Genomic DNA, 18,640 nt, shown 5'->3' with positions numbered 1-18,640 from the left:
GATGGGTTGATGGTGCAACTGGCCACTCAAACGCCTGTATGCTCAAATGAAAAAATGGCGTTAGTGGCTGCATCTCACCAGTCCCAGGATGCATGCACCAGATTGCTTCCATGCATTCCTGCACTCATGCTGTGCTGTTTATATGCTCATAAAATGAGATGATGCTCATTTTCCATGTTAAAGTGAAGTGTCAGAGGTTCTTTTTGCTCTGGTTTTTAGCCCGCAAGACAGTTACATGTCAGTTTCCACCCAGTTTCGTGTTGTACATCGTCTAACAGGCTTCAAGTTGGTTTGAAGCTGCTTTATTTTGTCAGGGTAGACAACCCCCACACTATTTCAGTTCCCAAGTAAGATCTGGAACCAGATAGAAAATGTTTCATTCAAGAGTATCTGGAGCTGGCCTACGCTTCTCCTCCCATGTCACCCAATAATTGTAAAATTGTCCAAGTCCAAAGAAGCTTTTTGAGGAGTGTTTATCTATATGTCCCAGGCCTAACTTGTTGCTAATTTGTTTTACAAAACTATAATGTGGACATTAAAAAATCATATTTCATTGTTTCATCCTGAAGTGCCCTTTTCATGGGAAAATAATCCCTCGTGATGAATCTGGAATTCCTATTAATCAAGAGGACAGAGACAAGGAAGCAAAGAAACAATTTGAAGAAAAAGAAAAACAGCCAGGTACATATATTTCATTAAATCTTTGAAATAAATGTCAGGTAACCTTTGAATGGAGCCAGTGTGGTGGAACTGTTTGAGCATTGGACTACAACTCTGGAGACCAGGGTTCAAATCCCAGCTCAGCCATGGAAACCTTGGGCAGGTCACACTATCTCAGCCTCACAAGAAGGCAGTGACAAACCTCCTCTGAACAAATCTTCCCAAGAAAACCCAATCATAGGTTCATACGTCAGAAATGACTTTAAGGCACACAATAACAACAAAACCTTTGAATATGGCTAAGCCATTAGAAAAGATTGCAATTGATAGCACTTTTGTTTTTATAACTGTTTTATAAATTAAAATTTGATTTATCTGATTTAAATATAAGATAAGAAATCTAATCCCCACCGATACCTTATTTAGCTGTGTTGAAGTTGCAACATTGAAAGGAGCTATATTTTGTGTATATTTCTTAAATATCAAACAAGGTATACTGTTGCTTTTAGTTGATATCACATATAATTGAGTTAATCAAATGATAGGGCATTGGTAGTTTCAGTTTTTCACAGATTTTCAGTTCCTACACTATGCATTCTCAGCCAGCTATATTGTTGTTCTTGTCCACCTTCACATCATTTCCAACTTATGGTGACCCTCAGGAATTTATCACAAGGTTTTCTTGGCTGACTTTGCCTTCCTCTGAGGCTGAGAGAGAGAGAGAGAGTGACTTGCACATGCTGGCTGTCTAGTCAGCTATTTGTGTGTGCATTCGCCTTCAAGTCACCTGTCAACTTATGACGACCCCATGAATTTCATAGGATTTTCTCAGGCATGGAATACAGTACTCAGAGGTGGCTTTATCAATTCTTTCTTCTGAAATACAGCCTACAGAACCTGGGGTTCGTTGGTGGTTCCCATGCAAGTACTAACCATAGTTGGCACTGCTTAGCTTCCTAGATTAGACAGAAGCTGATGCTTTTAGGGTATTTAGGTCTTATTGCATACTGTTATTGGTTCAACAACTTAGTTCAATTACATAGATTCAGTGGTAAGATAAAAAGTACATTTAACTTCCCTTTGAATTCTGAAAGCTTATCCTAGGATTGTTACTGTTGCTTTGAATTTTGATCCCCTTTAAAGTTTCTGACTTTTCTTGGAATTTGGATCCCCTGAAGGTTGTTGCTTTCTGAGATTGTAGATTGGTCAGGAAGTTAGTCAAAGCAGGCGAGGACTTTGCCAAACTCAAGTTATAGTGAAGAGACAAGTCATAAAGCCTGTGACATGCATATGTATTTTTATAGCTCAGGCTGAACCCAGTCTGCAGAAAAGTTGCTTTGGCCCAAGCTAGGCCAAGCCTCTCTGTCATGTTTTGCAGATGTCCACATATTCCTTGTTTTTATGTCCATTTAGTTGAATGGAAAAGTATTTGAACACTTGTGATGCTACCCTATAATGTTTGTTTCTTGTTTTTCAACTCAAAAATATTACATCCTATCCAGGTATCCACAGAACAGAGCTGCAGGCTCTTCTGAAACGACGAATCATGAGGGATTAGGCTGACCTGCTAATCTGCAGTGTTCATCCTTTTACAATAGTTCACACAGAGGAGCAAATTATGTGCCTATTTTTTGTGTCAGCCCTGAAGAATATCTGGTTTTCCAACCCTTAGTGACTTGTTAACAAACAGGTATCAGGACAAGGTAGTGAAGGCAGCCGCTGGCCAGTCAGATGTGAAATAGTATCTCTTTACTAACTACAGTATTGATTCCACCCTACCCTTGCAAACTGTGTAATTTTCTTTTCCCTGCTGCTAAACCAGTAACAATGTATGAAGAGCTTTAGGGGCCCATCAGTGCTCAAAAAGACTGCTCTTCCTGGCATGCTATCGATTTTTCTCAAAGGCTTTTAAATTGCTCCTTCATTTTACTCAAATGCTCATTTCATCTCTACTGAACACCAGCACTTTTTCGTTGTGTTTAAACAATTGCTCCATTCACTGGGTTCCTAAACTGTGACGCCTTCTTATTTACTGGAAGATAAACTGTTTAGACAGTTTTTTGTTAATCTTGGATTAATTGTTCCTTTATCTGAATTGTTCTGCTCTGTATTCTTTTACTTAAAAAAAATCCGTCTGTGATCCATCTAGTCTGTGAGTGTATTTTTGTTTTGCCCTCCTAGGCTTCTTCCCTAGAGTTCCATTTTCCTGCTACTTTTATGTGTAGGACTTCAATCTTGCCCTTATTGCTGTAAATGAAGCTAATAGGCTGGTTGTGTTTGCCTTTTAGAGGTTCATCAATACCCTACGCAGTGTCTTTTCAGTGTAGCACAGGTTCTCTCTGCCTGCACTAAAAGACTGAGACCATTCGTTGCTTTTATAGTTCATGACTAGTAAAGACATGTCTGTTTTAATTCATTAGTGCTAGCAGCACCCATAGTTTGATATTACAGTTTTTATTTGAGCAGGACGGGAGGAGATATTAATAGTTTGTATAGCATAGTCCTTTTTTGCAGGATTTTGGTAAAACTCAACTTTGACTGCTTCAAGTATGGACCTATGATGCAATTAACTTATTATTGGTTTTTTAAAAAGTAGACATTCTGAAAATATGCTTTCATGCAAATTTCAACAATTTTATTTTTCCCTCTTCCTTGTTAGGTATTCCTATTTGCATTCATTCTGATACTTCACCTAAAATCTTAATCGGAGTACACAACTTCTTAGACGCAACATTTTCTCTCTATTTTTTAAGGTTTAAAGTTAACAGCATCAGAAAATACTCCAGCTCTTAAATTTCAGTGTGTGAATTGAAGCACACAGTCCACAAAATCAAGTGCAGAGCCTGGAACAAACACCAATGCCTTTTTCATAAGGCAGCAGGAAACAGTAGATTTTTAAATAGATTTCTGTTTTGTTTTGTTTTTTAATCTATATTTGGTTATCCCTTTTTCTTATGTGGAACATTGCAAATCCAAAACCCAAAATTGTTTAAACAATCTCAAACAGTCCTTGTAATGATTTTGTCTCCATTTTTATTTGGTTCTGGCATTCTGAAAAATGTATAGTTGTCAATATAATCAGCTGTGAAACAGATGTCGGCATTTTCTTTTTGTCAGAATGGCAAGATCCAGAATTTATGAGAGAAATTGAAGCAGCTGCTGGAGTTGATCTGGGGTCTACTCGGTATAGTGGAAAAGGGAAAAGAGGAAAAAACAAAGGGAAGAAAAAGAAATACCCAAACTTGGTAGACCTAAAGCAACAGGCAAATACTTGTCGTTCCCGCCTGGAGAAGAAAGTTTTCAATAAGTAAGAAACTTGTTTGCTTGTTTGTAATGTTTGCATTCTTCTTTATTCTTGTAGTTTTGATTGATTATGTTACCTCTTCAGAGTGTGCTTGCTCATGTGTAATGGAAAATAGTGTCATCTGAAGCAGGAACAGGCTATAAGGCCTAAAACCAATTGTTAGTCTCAACTAGGACACATTTTCCTAAATATCAGATACATTGCCTCAGAAGATGGCAATGACAAACCCCCTCTGAAGATATCTGCCAAGAAAACCCTGAGATAGATTCGCCTTAGTGTTGCCATAAGTCGGAAATGAATTGAAGGCATACAAAACAACAGCAACAACATAATGGTGGGCCCTTAGTATCTGCTGGGGTTTGGTTCTAGAACCCACTGTGAACATCAAAATCTCTGGATGCTCAAGTCCCATTGAATACAGTGACATGGGGTAAAACAGTCCAGCAGTAAGAGCTGGCTTCCCAGTAGCATGGGGCGTGGCATTCAGACAATGCATGCTTTCAGGCCACCAGGAAGCCATATAACTGACTGCACATGTGGCAACTTCACAGTGTTTACATGGTGTGCCGTTTACACCACCACACCGAAGAAATGTTGAAAAGCCGATGCCAACGCAACAAAGCTGGCTTTTTCCCCAGCTCAAAAAGGAGCGGCTTTCTGCCATTTCTTTTTCAGCTGGGAAAACACTGGATTGGGGCTGCATCATGTGGTTGCCGTGCTCTGATCCAGCAATGAAAGGGGCAGTGTGACGCCATTCCTTCAGGGCCATCTGTTTTGTCCCATAGTAAAATGTGCCACTTAAAATAGCAAAATCAGGGTTTTCTTTTTGAAATTTATATATTTTTTAAAAAAATATTTTGGAGACATGGTTGGTTGAATCTGTGGATAGGGAGGGCAGGGTGTACACATACACACACTCACACATACATGTTTTGACTTACCAGGTTCCCATTTTTTCAGCATGTCTACTCTACTGGAAATGGATTAAGGCCATGGAATCGATTGGGACTTGGCATATCAACATTTCCATTGAGTCTACTCTAGTTGACACTAATAATTCAATTTACGCTAAAAATTGTATGACCTTTTTCTTTACTAGAATACATTGTCTATACAGTTCCTAATTGTGTTTGTGTGTGTGTGCATGAGTGTGTATGCTGTAAGAGCTATAATACTAGAATATATTGTCTATAATTCCTAATTATGTGTAAGAGCTTTAAATATAGAATCATAGAATCATAGAGTTGGAAGAGACCACTAGAGCCATCCAGTCCAACCCCCTGCAATGCAGGAAATCTCAATCAAAGCATCCCTGACAGATGGCCATCCAGCCTCTGTTTGAAGACCTCCAAGGAGGGAGATTTCACTACACTCTGAGGAAGTGTGTTCCACTGTCGAACAGCCCTTACTGTCAGGAGGTTTCTCCTAATGTTGAGGTGGAATCTCTTTTCCTGGAGCTTGCATCCATTGCTCCGGGTCCTAGTTTCTGGAGCAGCAGAAAACAAATTTGCTCCCTCCTCAATATGACATCCCTTCAAATATTTAAACAGGGCTGTCATATCACTCCTTAACCTTCTTTTCTCCAGGCTAAACATCCCCAGCTCCCTAAGTCATTCCTCATAGGGCATGTTTTCCAGACCTTTCACCATTTTAGTTGTCCTCCTTTGGACACACTCCAGTTTCTCAATGTCCTTTTTTAATTGTGGTGCCCAGAACTGGACACAGTATTCCAAGTGGGGCCTGACCAAAGCAGAATAGAGTGGCACTATTACTTCCCTTGATATAGACACTATACTTCTATTGATGCAGCCTAAAATCGCATGTTAAGGTGTATACAATTCAGGAGTGCAGATGTTAAGGTGTTAAAGTTGCCATGATTTTTGGTCCATGAGTAAGCATTATGATGGTTATATTCAACTGATTGATTTTTCCCCGGATTTCATCCCAGAAATGAAACTCAAATCTATCAAAAGCATTCAACATCTTTATCCATGACTTGGATGACAGAATTGGGGGCATCACACTGTTGACTCATGTTCAACTTGTTGTCTACTTGGACTCCCAGATCCCTTTCACACATAGTCTCATTCAGCCAGGTGTCACCCATCCTATATCTGTGCATTTCATTTTTCCTACCTAAGTGTAGTACCTTACATTTCTCTGTGATGAAATTTTATTTTGTTAGCTTTGGCCCAGCTTTCTAGTCTAGTCAGGTCATTTTGAATTTTGATCCTGTCCTCTGGGATATTAGCTACTCCTCCTAATTTGGTGTCATCTGCAAATTTGATAAGTATGCCCCCAATTCTGTCAATCAAGTCAAAGATGTTGAATGCTTTTGATAGATTTGAGTTTCATTTCTGGGATGAAATCGGGGGAAAATCAAACATCAGTTGAATATAACCATCATAATGCTTACTCATGGACCAAAAATCATGGCAACTTTAACACCTTAACATCTGCACTCCTAAATTGTATACACTTTAACATTCTCAACCACCTTAATAGCTACACATTTAAGTAACATAATGTTTTGTAGTGTAACATTACAACATAATACCCATATACCTAGTTTTTCTTGTACTTTCAACCCTAATCCAGGTTATATCTTTTCTTAGATAGATACATTGTTTATTCACATTATCAATAAACATATCCATGTGTCATTAGCCTTCTGGCATCTTATGATCTGAACATCTCCTTCTTCCTGATAATATACACCATGTGCACAGGTTGAAATGCTGCCCATGTGCAAGAAGACATTATGTTACATGTATGGGGATCCTAGTTTGATGACTTCCACAGTTCTGTCAGCCACTGCACCAAAAGCATGACAATTGCATGAAGGTGTCACCCCTAAAGGATGGTTGTTTGTATGATTTCAGCCCCTACTTAGGCCAGCCAAGAAACAAGTGGAACAAAGCCAATGCTATTAAATCAAAGAGCAAAATACCTTCTGTTCCAAAGAAAAAATATTAGCACTTGCAGTATTATATAACCTCAGAAGCCAAAATGATTCAGTTCAAGGGATGTTTGTCATTTTTAAAAAAATGTGTTCCTCTCCTTGTCTTGATGTAATGGTTGTTACGAGTAATGAAAACTCACATTGTTTTCTTCTCTTTGCAGAACAACACATTGTCCATGACAATCTTGTATTATCTAGCCTTATTTTTAGGAGTCAATAAGCCATAACGTTATAATAAGCAGAATTTCACATCAGCTTTAGAAAATAAATTTAAAAAGTTGTTTTTAGTTTACTGTGCTTCGTGCTAATGATTTTGAATGTGTGTTAGTGCCAGGCGTGGGAATCCAATCTGTCATATTTTAATAGGTTTCATAGTTTGCAGCACTAAACAAGATGATAACCTTGGCTTTATATAACAGCCCCAAATTACTTGAAATGTACAGGTGATAAAGCCTGGCCCTAGTCTGCCAATAAAGTTAAGTGAAATTGCACACAGATCATCAGAGTGGGATCTCATTTCATTTACAGTATCTCACAAGCCAATGGTGCTAATGTAAAACCTACATGACATGAAAGTGCCAAGGCCATTGTGTCGTGCTAAAGACTCACTTTTCTCTTGCCAATTAAATAACATTCCACCTTCAGAACCATGACAGCATTGTTGCAGTCCTCTTATAGCATGGCTTCTGTAAACTCTTCATGCAGAGTTTTGCTTGAAGAGGCACTTCTTTAGTGTACAAATCTTACCTGTTGTAAACACATCATTTTAAAAGTGTCTTTTAAGAAGTATCCTCTATCTTCAAATATGTTTAAATGACCTAAAGAATGGAGCAGTTGGAGTTTCAAAAATAAAACGTAACCAAGGCTGTCGTCCTCATCATCATAGTGCTCAGGGAATGTGGTGACAAGCTCAGGAGATGGTGGCCTTATTAGCAGAGTGTGGGTCATTAAAGGGTGAGCCTACCTTGATTTTGTTAAAATGATAATTACAGCTATTTCCAATATTAGAGACAGAGGGACAAACTGCTGTACTCTGAGATTCCTGTGTATATATTTTTATAAGCTGGAAAGATGGATGAACAATTTTAAAAAATGCTTTCGAGCATTGCAGTAAACAAAAATACTTTATTTTTTCAGCATAAGAGAACTGTATTCAGTTCAGCAGCCTCATATCAGTTCAGCAGCAAACTTGTACTCTTAGAGAAAATGATTTCTCAGATAATTGAATATTATAGAGTTCTCCTGTGTGATACAATGCGCTACCAAGATTTTTAACATCTTCACTGTAATTTCTATCCTATGGGGTTTCATACTAACTCAGGTAAACTGACCTAAATATCCTTACATTATAGCAACAACCAGTCTATCCCAGTTGATAAAAAATCTTTGAAAATAATAGTGCAACTCAGAATTATTGCATAGGCTTTTTTTATCATTTTTTATCGTTTATCATCAAGTTGCTTGCTTTTGTCCTATCACGTGAACTTCATAGACATTAAAACACAAGAGGTTTGTAACAAGCTTTTCCCCATGTTTCACAAATACGTGTACCCTCTCAATCCAAGTCAACTCTTAAAGAGTAAGATAATTTTTAAAATAACACAATGTACTTTTCAGCCTCTTACTGGTAATTTGCTGCTATCTTATCCTAACATATTTTCTCCTTTGCTGTTTTGACAAAGTCCTTGATAGCTAAGCCAAATAACCAGCTGCATTTGAACAAGAAACTTTGTTAATCAACGTGAAAAACAAAAAAAGTTGAGTAAAAGTGTGTTTGTATCAGTCCATGATTACACAATTTAGATCCTAACCTTTCCAGCCCACAGTCTTTTCTACTTTCCCCTTTCAACTGTACAATTCTCCCTCTGCAGCCAATTAGCACTGAGTACATTTCCAACATTCCTGCTCCTGCACTCACACCTTACTTGGTTCACTCTAAAATACAGAATTATACACCTTACTATCATTACTCTATTATATAAACATGTACAAACATGAAAAGCAGTAAGGCTTCCCAGTACATCCTTGTTTTCACATATTCCTGTTCACATGTTCATCCATTTTTTAATTCATGCAGAATATGAAAAGAGTTTGAGGCTAGGAGAAATCAGATGCTATACCACATAAAAGCCCTTGCCACTATGTTCCACAAACAATTTCCTTGACAGACTTCTAGTTATGTGGCAGTATTTTGCCATCTTCGATACAGGTTGAGTCTCCCTTAGCCCCAATGCTTGGGAACACAGATGTTTTGGGTTTTGGATTTTGGATTACCTGTATTTGTGTTTGTTGTTGTTAACTGACTTCAAGTCGACACCGACTCCCGGTGACCCTGTGCATGAGGCATCTCCAAGACCCCATCTTCTGCTGCTCTGCTCAGGTCCTGCAGACTCAGACCTGTGACTTCCCTAATTGAGTCTAGCCATCTGGCTTGTGGTCTGCCTTTCTTTCTACTACCTTTCACCTTTGTTGTCTTTTCTAATGAGTTGTGGCTTCTCATGATGTGAGCAAAGAACAACAGCTTCAATTTCACCATCTTGGCTTTCAGTGAGAGTTCAGACCAAATCTTTTCTGGGACCAATTTGTTTGTCTTTTTGGTTGACCATGGTATCCTCAGCACTCTTCGCCAGCACTACATCTCAAATAATTTATTTTCTTTCTATCGGCTTTCTTCATTGTCCATCTCTCGCATCCATACACAGTGATGGGGAATGCAATGGACTGGACGATACTGACTTTGCTTTGCTATTCCCATTATTAGTTGTCTTCTGATTTCTTGACTGCATTCTCTGTTCTGGTCAATATTTGATAAAAGATACAGGAATTTTTAAAAACTATTTCAATTTCCTCATTATCAAGGTTGAATTTAGATCCTCTGTGGTCATTATTTTTGTTTTCTTTATGTTTAGCAGTAAGCTTGCCTTTGCACTTTCTTTGTTAGCTTTCCTTAGTAATTGTTCCAAATCTATGAGGTGTCATTCACATTACTAAGAATGTTGATGCTCCTTCCTCCTACCTTCAATCTTCCTTCTTTTGAGTCCAAACCTGCTCTTTGTATGATATTTTCTGCATACAGGTTGAACAAACAGGGTGAAAGAATGCATCCTTGCCTGACCCCTTTTCCAATTGGGAACCATTCTGTTTCTTCACTTTGTTTTCTATCAGTAGCCTCTTGTCCTAAGTACAGATTCCTCATCAGGATTATCAAATGTATATATATTTGTGTGTGTGTGTGTGTGTGTTTATATATTTATTCATCTATGTCTCTCCATATATATTTGTATAGATGTACATAATGAGATATATTGGAGATGGAACCCAAGTCTAAACAAAAAAAATCATTTCTGTTCCACATACCCCTTATACACATAGCCTGTAGGTAATTATATACAATATTTTTAATAATTTTCTCCATGAAACAAAGTTTGTGTACACTGAACCATCAGAAAGCAAGGGTGTCACTATCTCAGCCAGCCATGAAAAAAGTTTTGGTTTTTGGAGTTTTTGGATTTCAGAATTCCAGATAAGGGAGACTCAATCTATATTTGAAAGCTTTCTAATATGGAGGAATAATAGTCCTGGCAGATACAGTAGCAGCGCCCTCTTCACTAATGTTTCTAGATTTCTAGTTATGAGAATTGATTGTGTCATTTCCTTTGGGGCCACTGCACAATGATGAAACCTGTAGCTGAAAAAAGTAACTTCAAAACTCTTAGAAAGAAGCAGTATTCATATCTTAAGGGTAAACTAAAAACCTTTCCACTGTATTTTCTTGTAATTACTATATAAGCAATAGCTTTCAAGAATGCTCTACTTGCTGTAAACAGTTGCCCCTCCCCATTTCTTTGCTATTCTTCCTTTGATTCTCATGTTACTGAACCATTGCCTTCTCTTTGGGGGATTACTTTTCTTTGAAGAAGTGGTTGAATTTCTCTGTCTGATGGCTACACATCTCCAGTGCAGCTTTCTTTTTCAAGTGGTGCTGCTGTTATGGGAAGAAACTCCCTTCCTTGGATGGCCAGATTTTTTGCTTGTTTTGTAGGAGACAAATGATCCTGGGGGGCTGCATGTAGCCCATGGGCCACACTTTACCCAGCCATTTTTTGAGGCACAAGAAAGATAGTTCCTTGTTTGGTTTTGAAGCAAATGAATTCATTTCTCTTGCCAGGTGCCCTTTATTTTGGGCTAACTACTTAGTAATAGGAGAGCCAGCATATTGTAGTGGTTTGAGCAATGGACTGGGTTTCTGTTGCTGTGTACCTTCAAGTTGTTTCCAACTTATGATTGGCGACTCTAAGGCAAATCTATAATGGGGTTTTCTTGAGAAGATTTGTTCAGAGGTGGTTTGCAATTGCCTTTCCCTGCGGCTGAGAGCATGTGACTTGCCCAATGTCACCCAGTGGGTTTCATGTCTGAGCAGAGAATCGAACCCTAGATCAGGATTTGATTCCCTACTCGATTATGGAAACCCACTGGGTGACCTAGGGCAAGCCACACTCTCTCAGACCAAGAAAACCCCATGATAGATTGGCTTTAGGATCACCATAAGTCGGAAATGACTTGAAGGCACACAGCACAACAAACTTGGTAATAATGTAGCTGTCCATACTTTGTTTTTTATTTCTATTTGACTCTGCTGTCTCAGTTCTACTCCCAACAATGTGTATTGTATATAAACCTAAACTTCAGAAAAGCACATCTTGCATCTGATTAAGTAGGTTACATTGCAGGAAAAGTCATTGTTTAAATGTATGTTTTAGTCTTTATGTTGCCATATGACTCTTATTGCTTTCAAAAATGTTTGAATTATTCTAAGAAGAAAACATTTCATAGAGATTTTTCTGACTGTTCCATTTCTGGTCTTGGCGGAAGAATGTTTTTCTTGAATTTTCCTGGCTTTCTTCCCATTTCTGTTACCACTTACCTGGCATTCTAACCATAAAACAAACATTGAACTGGATTTATATTCTTCCTTTGTTGTGATGTAGGAAAGGAGCGTACTTTCTGATTCAGCCGTTCTTGGCAATTTAATCTTTAATCATTGTTTTTTTTCCTTAAAAAAATTTTTGGAATTGATAATATAGAAGAGCATTCATAGATTTTTAATAGATACTTACAGATGTGTATTATACAATGAATGCTACAATGGGCATGTTTAAATAGACACAGCAGCATTATATGGGCCTTTTTTCTGATTTAGAATTCCCATTAACTATGTTAAACTACATTTTGATAGTTTCAACTGTAGTTTGTTTATACTGTTGTAGTCCAGTCTGTCTTAATGTGTAAATGTTCACCCTTCACCAAGTTCAAAACACTTACTGATGAACAGAAGACCATAAACATTGTCCCCTAGAAGTTTATGTTCTTTATATTCCTAGAGCAATGTTTAAAATTTCACCTATGTAATTGTTTAAAATAGATGTGGCTATAAAAAAATGGGGAGTGCATGATCATCATGCTGAAAGACTTCCATTTGTTTATTTGTATTAATGGGGCTATTGCTAAATTAAAATTGTTTGCATTACTGTAGCTAATTTAGTTAACATAATAAATTTGTTCTGCTTCATCATCAGTGCAGTGTTTGGGGCTTGATTAGCCATTAATCATAGCCATTTCATTATTTTTGCTAGCATATTCAAAAGTGTTTTCAACATTTGCATAAAATACCACTTCAGTGCTATTCTTATATTCTTCTTGTCTTCCTTTTTCTTACAGAGCAGCAAGGAAGCGGGTGGTGAAAGCAATGAATCAAATGGATCAAAGAAAGCATGAAAAGTTTGCAAACCAGTTTAACTATGCATTGAATTGACTATCTTAAATGGAAAAACTGGGGGACCACAAAGCGGTGCTGCAAATCTTAAAGCTCTATAGACAAAATGTTTTATTGAAATATTAATTACTATAGATTTATTTAATATAATATTTGCTACATGGATTTTTATAAATGAATTATACATGTAATTCTGTGTATTCTGTGTATGTGTATGCACACACTGATAAACTGCCTAGGCTTTGTATTAAATATGGCTCTTATATATTCCAAAAGCACTCTGGAATTTTGAATTTTTTGTATAGTTTTTGGTAGGATTTTCTGCCTTTAACACAATTCTGTACATATTAAAGCTTTCTCATAGTGCAGCTTTTCTCTGTCACGTGATGAGTGGTGCATAAGTAAAGAACTGGTTACTAAAGAAAGCTAGAACTCTGGTTCCTGTAACATTAAAGAGATTACATTCTAGCCATCATGCACTGCCCTGGCCTAGGAGACCCCAATGGTTTGCAGCAGGTACAAGGAAGCTCTCTCTGTAATGGACAGGATTTACCTGATGAGTGTTGGGAAATGCTCATCAGGGGCAGGGCAGATGATGCACCACAGGAGCTCATATTTCTCTGGTAACTGAAATATAATGCTGAGCTCTAAGGGACACTTATTTTCAAATGTGGGAATGAAAAATCATGTTGGGGGAAAATGTACCATATAGGCTGTGAATGAGTAGCACATGTTCATAAGAAAATACTGAAGTTGGCTTCCCAAAGCATGAACCCATAATGACTGATATTTGTTCTGTGATGTGTGCAGCACTGGGCATGCTTTTTCCAATGTGTATTAATACTTTTGCTACGGGGAAAATAGCTCAAGACAACTAAGTATAACTTCTATTTTCACAGTTTTTCTGTCAGTGTGGATATAAATTCATCCTGATTCAGTTTATCAGTTCTGTTCAGAGCAATTGTCAGCTGGTTATCCTGGTGTGAGAAGATGATCCCAGGGCTGGATGAAATCTTCATCTGTATTTAACACTTGAGCATCATGTAATGTTTTCCCAAAATCATTCCTTTGCCTATGTCACTGCAAATGTTGGGCTTTGCTAGCATAGTTTCTCTCTAGCATTCTCTAAACTTCGTACATGAAGGTCTGTCAGATAGAGCATCATCTGTTTCACTTATCTTTGTAGATGAGACCAACCTTAGTTCCAAGAGTGTCATTTAACAAATAAGGTGTAAGGTGAAAGAGGTATTAGATGAGTATCTCCGGAAAAGAGCAAGAGCATATTTGTTATTTATCCAAAAGTTCATATAATAGTATTCACGATCATTGTCAACTTTGTTTTGATCAACTTTGTTTCAGTAAATCCATATTATTATTGACAACTTTCTAAACACTCTCCCTTTTGTTTTATCCTGAATACCAAAATGGTTTCCAGCAAAAAAGGCTTCCTGCTCAGAGGAGGCACTGATGGAATAGGCAAGGAAAGCTTGTTTTTTGAATATAATCCCAAAAGTTCAGGTCATAGCACAGTGCATTTGAACACAGATAGGAGCCTTACAATAGCAGCCTTACATTTCTCTGTGTTGAAATTCATTTTGTTAGCTTTGGCCCAGCTTTCTAATCTATTAAGGTCATTTTGAATGTTGATTCTGTCTTCTGGGGTATTTGCTACTCTTCCTAATTTGGTGTCATCTGCAAATTTGATAAGTATATCCCCAATTCTGTCATCCAAGTCATTGATAAAGATGTTGACTAGCACTTGGCCCAGGACAGAACCCTTTGGACCCCACTGATCACTTCTCTCCAGAATGAAAAGGAGCCATTGTTGAGCACCCTTTGGGTTCGGCCTGTCAACCAATTACAAATCCATGTAACAGTTGCTGTGTCTAGCCCACATTTTACAAGCTTGTTTGCAAGAATTTCATGGGGAACCTTGTCAAAGGGAACTTAGACATTTAGTCAGCAGGTGATGCTCTGTTGCCAACATTTGGGGTATAATAGCCAGGCTTCAGAGCAGCTCATTGCAGAAAATAAAGCCAAGTGTTGGGGCCACAGTCAAATGTGTTTACACTGTGTCAATGAAGAAAAGGCACAGAATTGGATAATGGATGCACTGTTTGACATTTCATATCTTCTAAAATAAAAAGGAAGATAACGCTGTGAAAAGAATGAAAATGTCCATTACCTTGGTATATGATTTTAAGTGCTAAGCACCAAACAAGTGATCCTCCCCTTTGTCTCCTGGAAGTTGCAGTGCTCCAAAACCAAAAAAAGAAATTGCTCTGCAGCGACTAGAGATATCAATTGTGGACAGGAAAGAAAACAGCAATGGGGTCAGATTACTGTTCAGGTGTCTTTCAATCTGTGGTATATCTTGGGACATCAGACGTGCACAACCAAGGAAGGAGGAGGTGAAGAGTGACTTTGCCCTGAGGACTGAGAAGTCAAGCCTGGCCCAAGGTTACCCACCTGTTCCCTAATCTGGGAAGCAGAGAGTGCCCCTCTAAAGGACAAGAACAGGTAATATCATTTGCACATAACCATCTACTGCCATATTTTGTGATTTAGGTGTCATTCCCACTGAAGTTTGCTCCGAAGCAGGATTCAGGGCAAACGACCTTTGTTCCCACTTGAAATGGCTTCTGATCCTCATTGGATCGATTCCAAATGGGAATGACCCCTTACTCTTCTGCAGGTTTTTTTGTGACCACAATGCTTCCAACAAATGAATACATCTTTTAGAAGAAAAAGAATGGTGAATCATTGTATTTTCTATACAACTTCCACAGCTGCAAGGATAAGTGAGCTCCACAGCAGCATTAAAAATAAAGCAAATCAATGGAAGCTGCTATAGCACTACACAAATTGCAACAGTGGCAGAAGCAGTTGTTTAGCAGCCTCCTTGAGAGTAACTGGGTGCCTAACATTGCTTGCTGTCTCCAAGCATATTACCAACAAATTTAAACAATGTTAATACATTTCTGAGGCAATGTTTTTCTCTTTCAGATCCAACCTAAGGATATACTAAAGAGAGTAAGCAATTCACAACACCCTTTTGAGAAAGCAGGAATACATTAGGTGCTGTAAGATGGAAGAGGACCAACTAGGTTGAAAAGGTGGTTGTAGTTTAGGCTCCCTGTAGCTAGGGGTAGATACTTTTGCCAATGGCTTCTCTCCCTGCCTGAGTAGACCAAGTAGGACTATCCCCCAACTTCAATGACAGGGAAAGAAGTTCCATAGCAGTATGGACTTGATTGCCATGTGGGTTTACTTAGATGAAAATAGTAGTACCTCAGAGGATGACAATAGCAAATGCCCTCTGATGAAACTTGCCAAGAAATCATATGAGAGGGTTCCCTTAGAGTTACTGTATATACTCATGTACAAGTCTAGAACTTCAGTCAAAAAACTGATCCAAAAAACATGAATCGATTTGTCCACGGGGTCACTTTAACTTTTATTTAAAAAGGAGCCATCTCCTGGTGAAATGTAAGAATGTAACCTGTCCTGGAAGCACTAACTTGCCTCTACCCTCTCATCCATCCAGTGTTTAGTGTGAGCACAGCTATGCCTGCTGGAATTTTGTAAGTTCTTTGGCATTATTTTACTTTGTTTCATCCTTCAGATCTTTTGCCCCTTTTACCCTCAACTTATCCACAGGTCGTATCAAAATCCATAATTTTGGCCCCCAAACCTGCCCTCGACTTATACATGAGGATGACTTATAGTCGAGTATATATGGTACCATATGTTGGAAAGTACTTGAAGGCAAAAACAACAACAAGTGATATTACGGTATATGAAGTACCTAGTATCACTAAAATGGGGAGGAGAAATGTATAATTTGGAACAGACCAGTTCAAAACTCTGGTCTCTGCAAACATTTCTACTAAGTTTTAATATAATTATTGAGTAGTTTTCTTAACGTTATTTTAAGCTGTACTGCCCCATACATGGACCCACAGCGTGAATATCGTAGCCTCAGGTTCTTGTCAGGACAAGGAATATCTGCATTTCTTCTTCGTGGTCTCTGCGAATCATACAAATAGGTGCTGGAGTTTTTGATGGCACTGTTGGATGAAGGGTTGTGCCTTACATCCATCAAGTGCTACCTCTCTGGCATTTGTTCCAGGTACCAGTTTGAGGGTAGGGCTTCCTTCTTTAGGGACCCCTTGGTGAAGGGGTTCCTGAAGGGATGTGCCAACCTGCACCCTCCTAGACATCAAGATGCAGGCTTTGCTCCGCATCCGAAGTCGGATTGGAAGTGAGGGTAGGCAACACAATGTCCTGGCACATGTGGAAAGCAGACACAACCTTAGGCAAGAAAGTAATGTCTGTCCGAAGGACCACCTTGTCCTTGTGAAACCTCAGGAAGGGCTGGTCCCTCCGCAAGGCACAGAGTTCGCCCGCACGGCGGGCAGAGGTGATGGCCACAAGAAAAGCGGTTTTCCAAGTCAGTAGTCTCAAGTCCGCTGTGGCCATCGGTTCAAAGGGCTTGGATTGGAGTGCGGCCAGCACCGCCTCCAAGCTCCAAGCCGGGGCCGGTACCGACACAGGAGGGTGCAGGTTAGCACATCCCTTCAGGAACCCCTTCACCAAGGGGTCCCTAAAGAATGAAGCCCTACCCTCAAACTGGTACCTGGAACAAATGGCAGAGAGGTAGCACTTGATGGATGTGAGGCACAACCCTTCATCCAACAGTGCCATCAAAAACTCCAGCACCTATTTGTATGTATTCGCAGATGACCACTCGAAGAAATACTGTTACAGGTGAGCAACCTGTCCTTATGTTTGCTCCACCTTTCAACATGCATCCTCACAAAGAAGATAGAAGCATAAGTGTTTGCCTGTACCTTTAAATGCATCCTGACATGCAATGGTGGGAAATTTCAGGGAGCACTTAAGGCCAATTGTCAGTGGGGTCATTTGCTCTTGAAATCCAAGGAGAGAGAGACATTTCCACATGAAAGAACAAGAATAACTTTCTGAACCTTTTTCCCATTCAGAGTGATGCTTAGCACAATGTTTAGAGCAGCTGAATTCAAGCCCCAGACAAATCATGGCTTTGAGGCTTTCTTGCCCTTGTGCAGACAACATGTCATTATGTGTAAACAGGGACAACAGACACATGGCCCCAACTGATGGTAACCAGGTGAATTGAAATATTTCCTATATTTAAATATTTTTGGTCTGCTCTTGTCTTTTGACTGTCTCTTGAATAAGAAGAGGATTAGTGTATTACCAATGTGTCTGAGATCTTACTAAATAGCTATCAATTGATAATGACCTCAAGTTCATGCTGGACCAAGTAGTTTTCACAGCAGGGAAAAACAAAGCTGGAAATCTCTAGATCTCATTACTAATCTCCTTGAGTTCATCAGCTCGTCATTCATCATCAGATCTTCGGCTGCTATTGTGGCAAAAGCTCATTTAAGGGTGTATCTACGTACACCACAGCAAGTAAAGAAACAGGTCCCTGTTCATGAAATGTTTCAGAAATACTCAGTCAGCAGAAGACATGCAGATGTTGCTGGTTGTCAGCCCTTTAGTGCAGATATGCAGTATATGCTTCATGTAATAAACATTGCCCCAGACCACCAAACTGCCAGTTGTGTTATGTGGTCCACACAGGCCTCTTGTGACATTGCATGCTGTGATATGTGAATATCTGGGCTGTGGCTACAGTTGTTGGGAAGAGGGCCAGTCCAAAAACCCATGTATGTGTGTGTGGTGGTGTGTGGGGAACAATTATAGCTCCAGCTGTAAGGATAAGTGGGAGAGGGACCAGTGGCCTTATGGGTTGGCATCACCTTGTGGGTAACTCAAGGGGTCATCCCACTTCCCATTGACAGCCTCCCATACCACACTATACAGAATCCTTAGTAATGTTTTTTGTACTCATGTTACTCATAAATCGCAATTCCCATGTATCACGGAATGT

General features: G+C 39.0%; 1 protein-coding gene across 2 annotated transcripts in view; it reads left to right on the top strand.

Annotated features, from left to right (window-relative positions):
- The window catches only part of UVSSA (UV stimulated scaffold protein A), a 66,709-nt gene extending 53,642 nt beyond the window's left edge, over positions 1 to 13,067 (top strand). For both annotated transcript variants that reach the window (XM_089510965.1, XM_089510964.1), the window contains exons 12-14: positions 570 to 681; positions 3,778 to 3,967; positions 12,645 to 13,067. In XM_089510965.1, the coding sequence (XP_089367091.1) occupies positions 570 to 681; positions 3,778 to 3,967; positions 12,645 to 12,738 (396 nt within the window). In that variant the 3' untranslated portion in view covers positions 12,739 to 13,067. The remainder of the gene's footprint in view (positions 1 to 569; positions 682 to 3,777; positions 3,968 to 12,644) is intronic.
- The last annotated feature ends 5,573 nt before the right edge of the window (positions 13,068 to 18,640 follow it).

Source organism: Sceloporus occidentalis, unplaced genomic scaffold, assembly GCF_023333645.1.
Source record: "Sceloporus occidentalis isolate IW3139 unplaced genomic scaffold, rSceOcc1.0.p SCAF_2, whole genome shotgun sequence".
In the NCBI taxonomy this organism is placed as follows: domain Eukaryota; kingdom Metazoa; phylum Chordata; class Lepidosauria; order Squamata; family Phrynosomatidae; genus Sceloporus; species Sceloporus occidentalis.
Note: the sequence above shows the minus strand (reverse complement) of the source record. Positions and strands in the feature narration are given on the sequence as shown.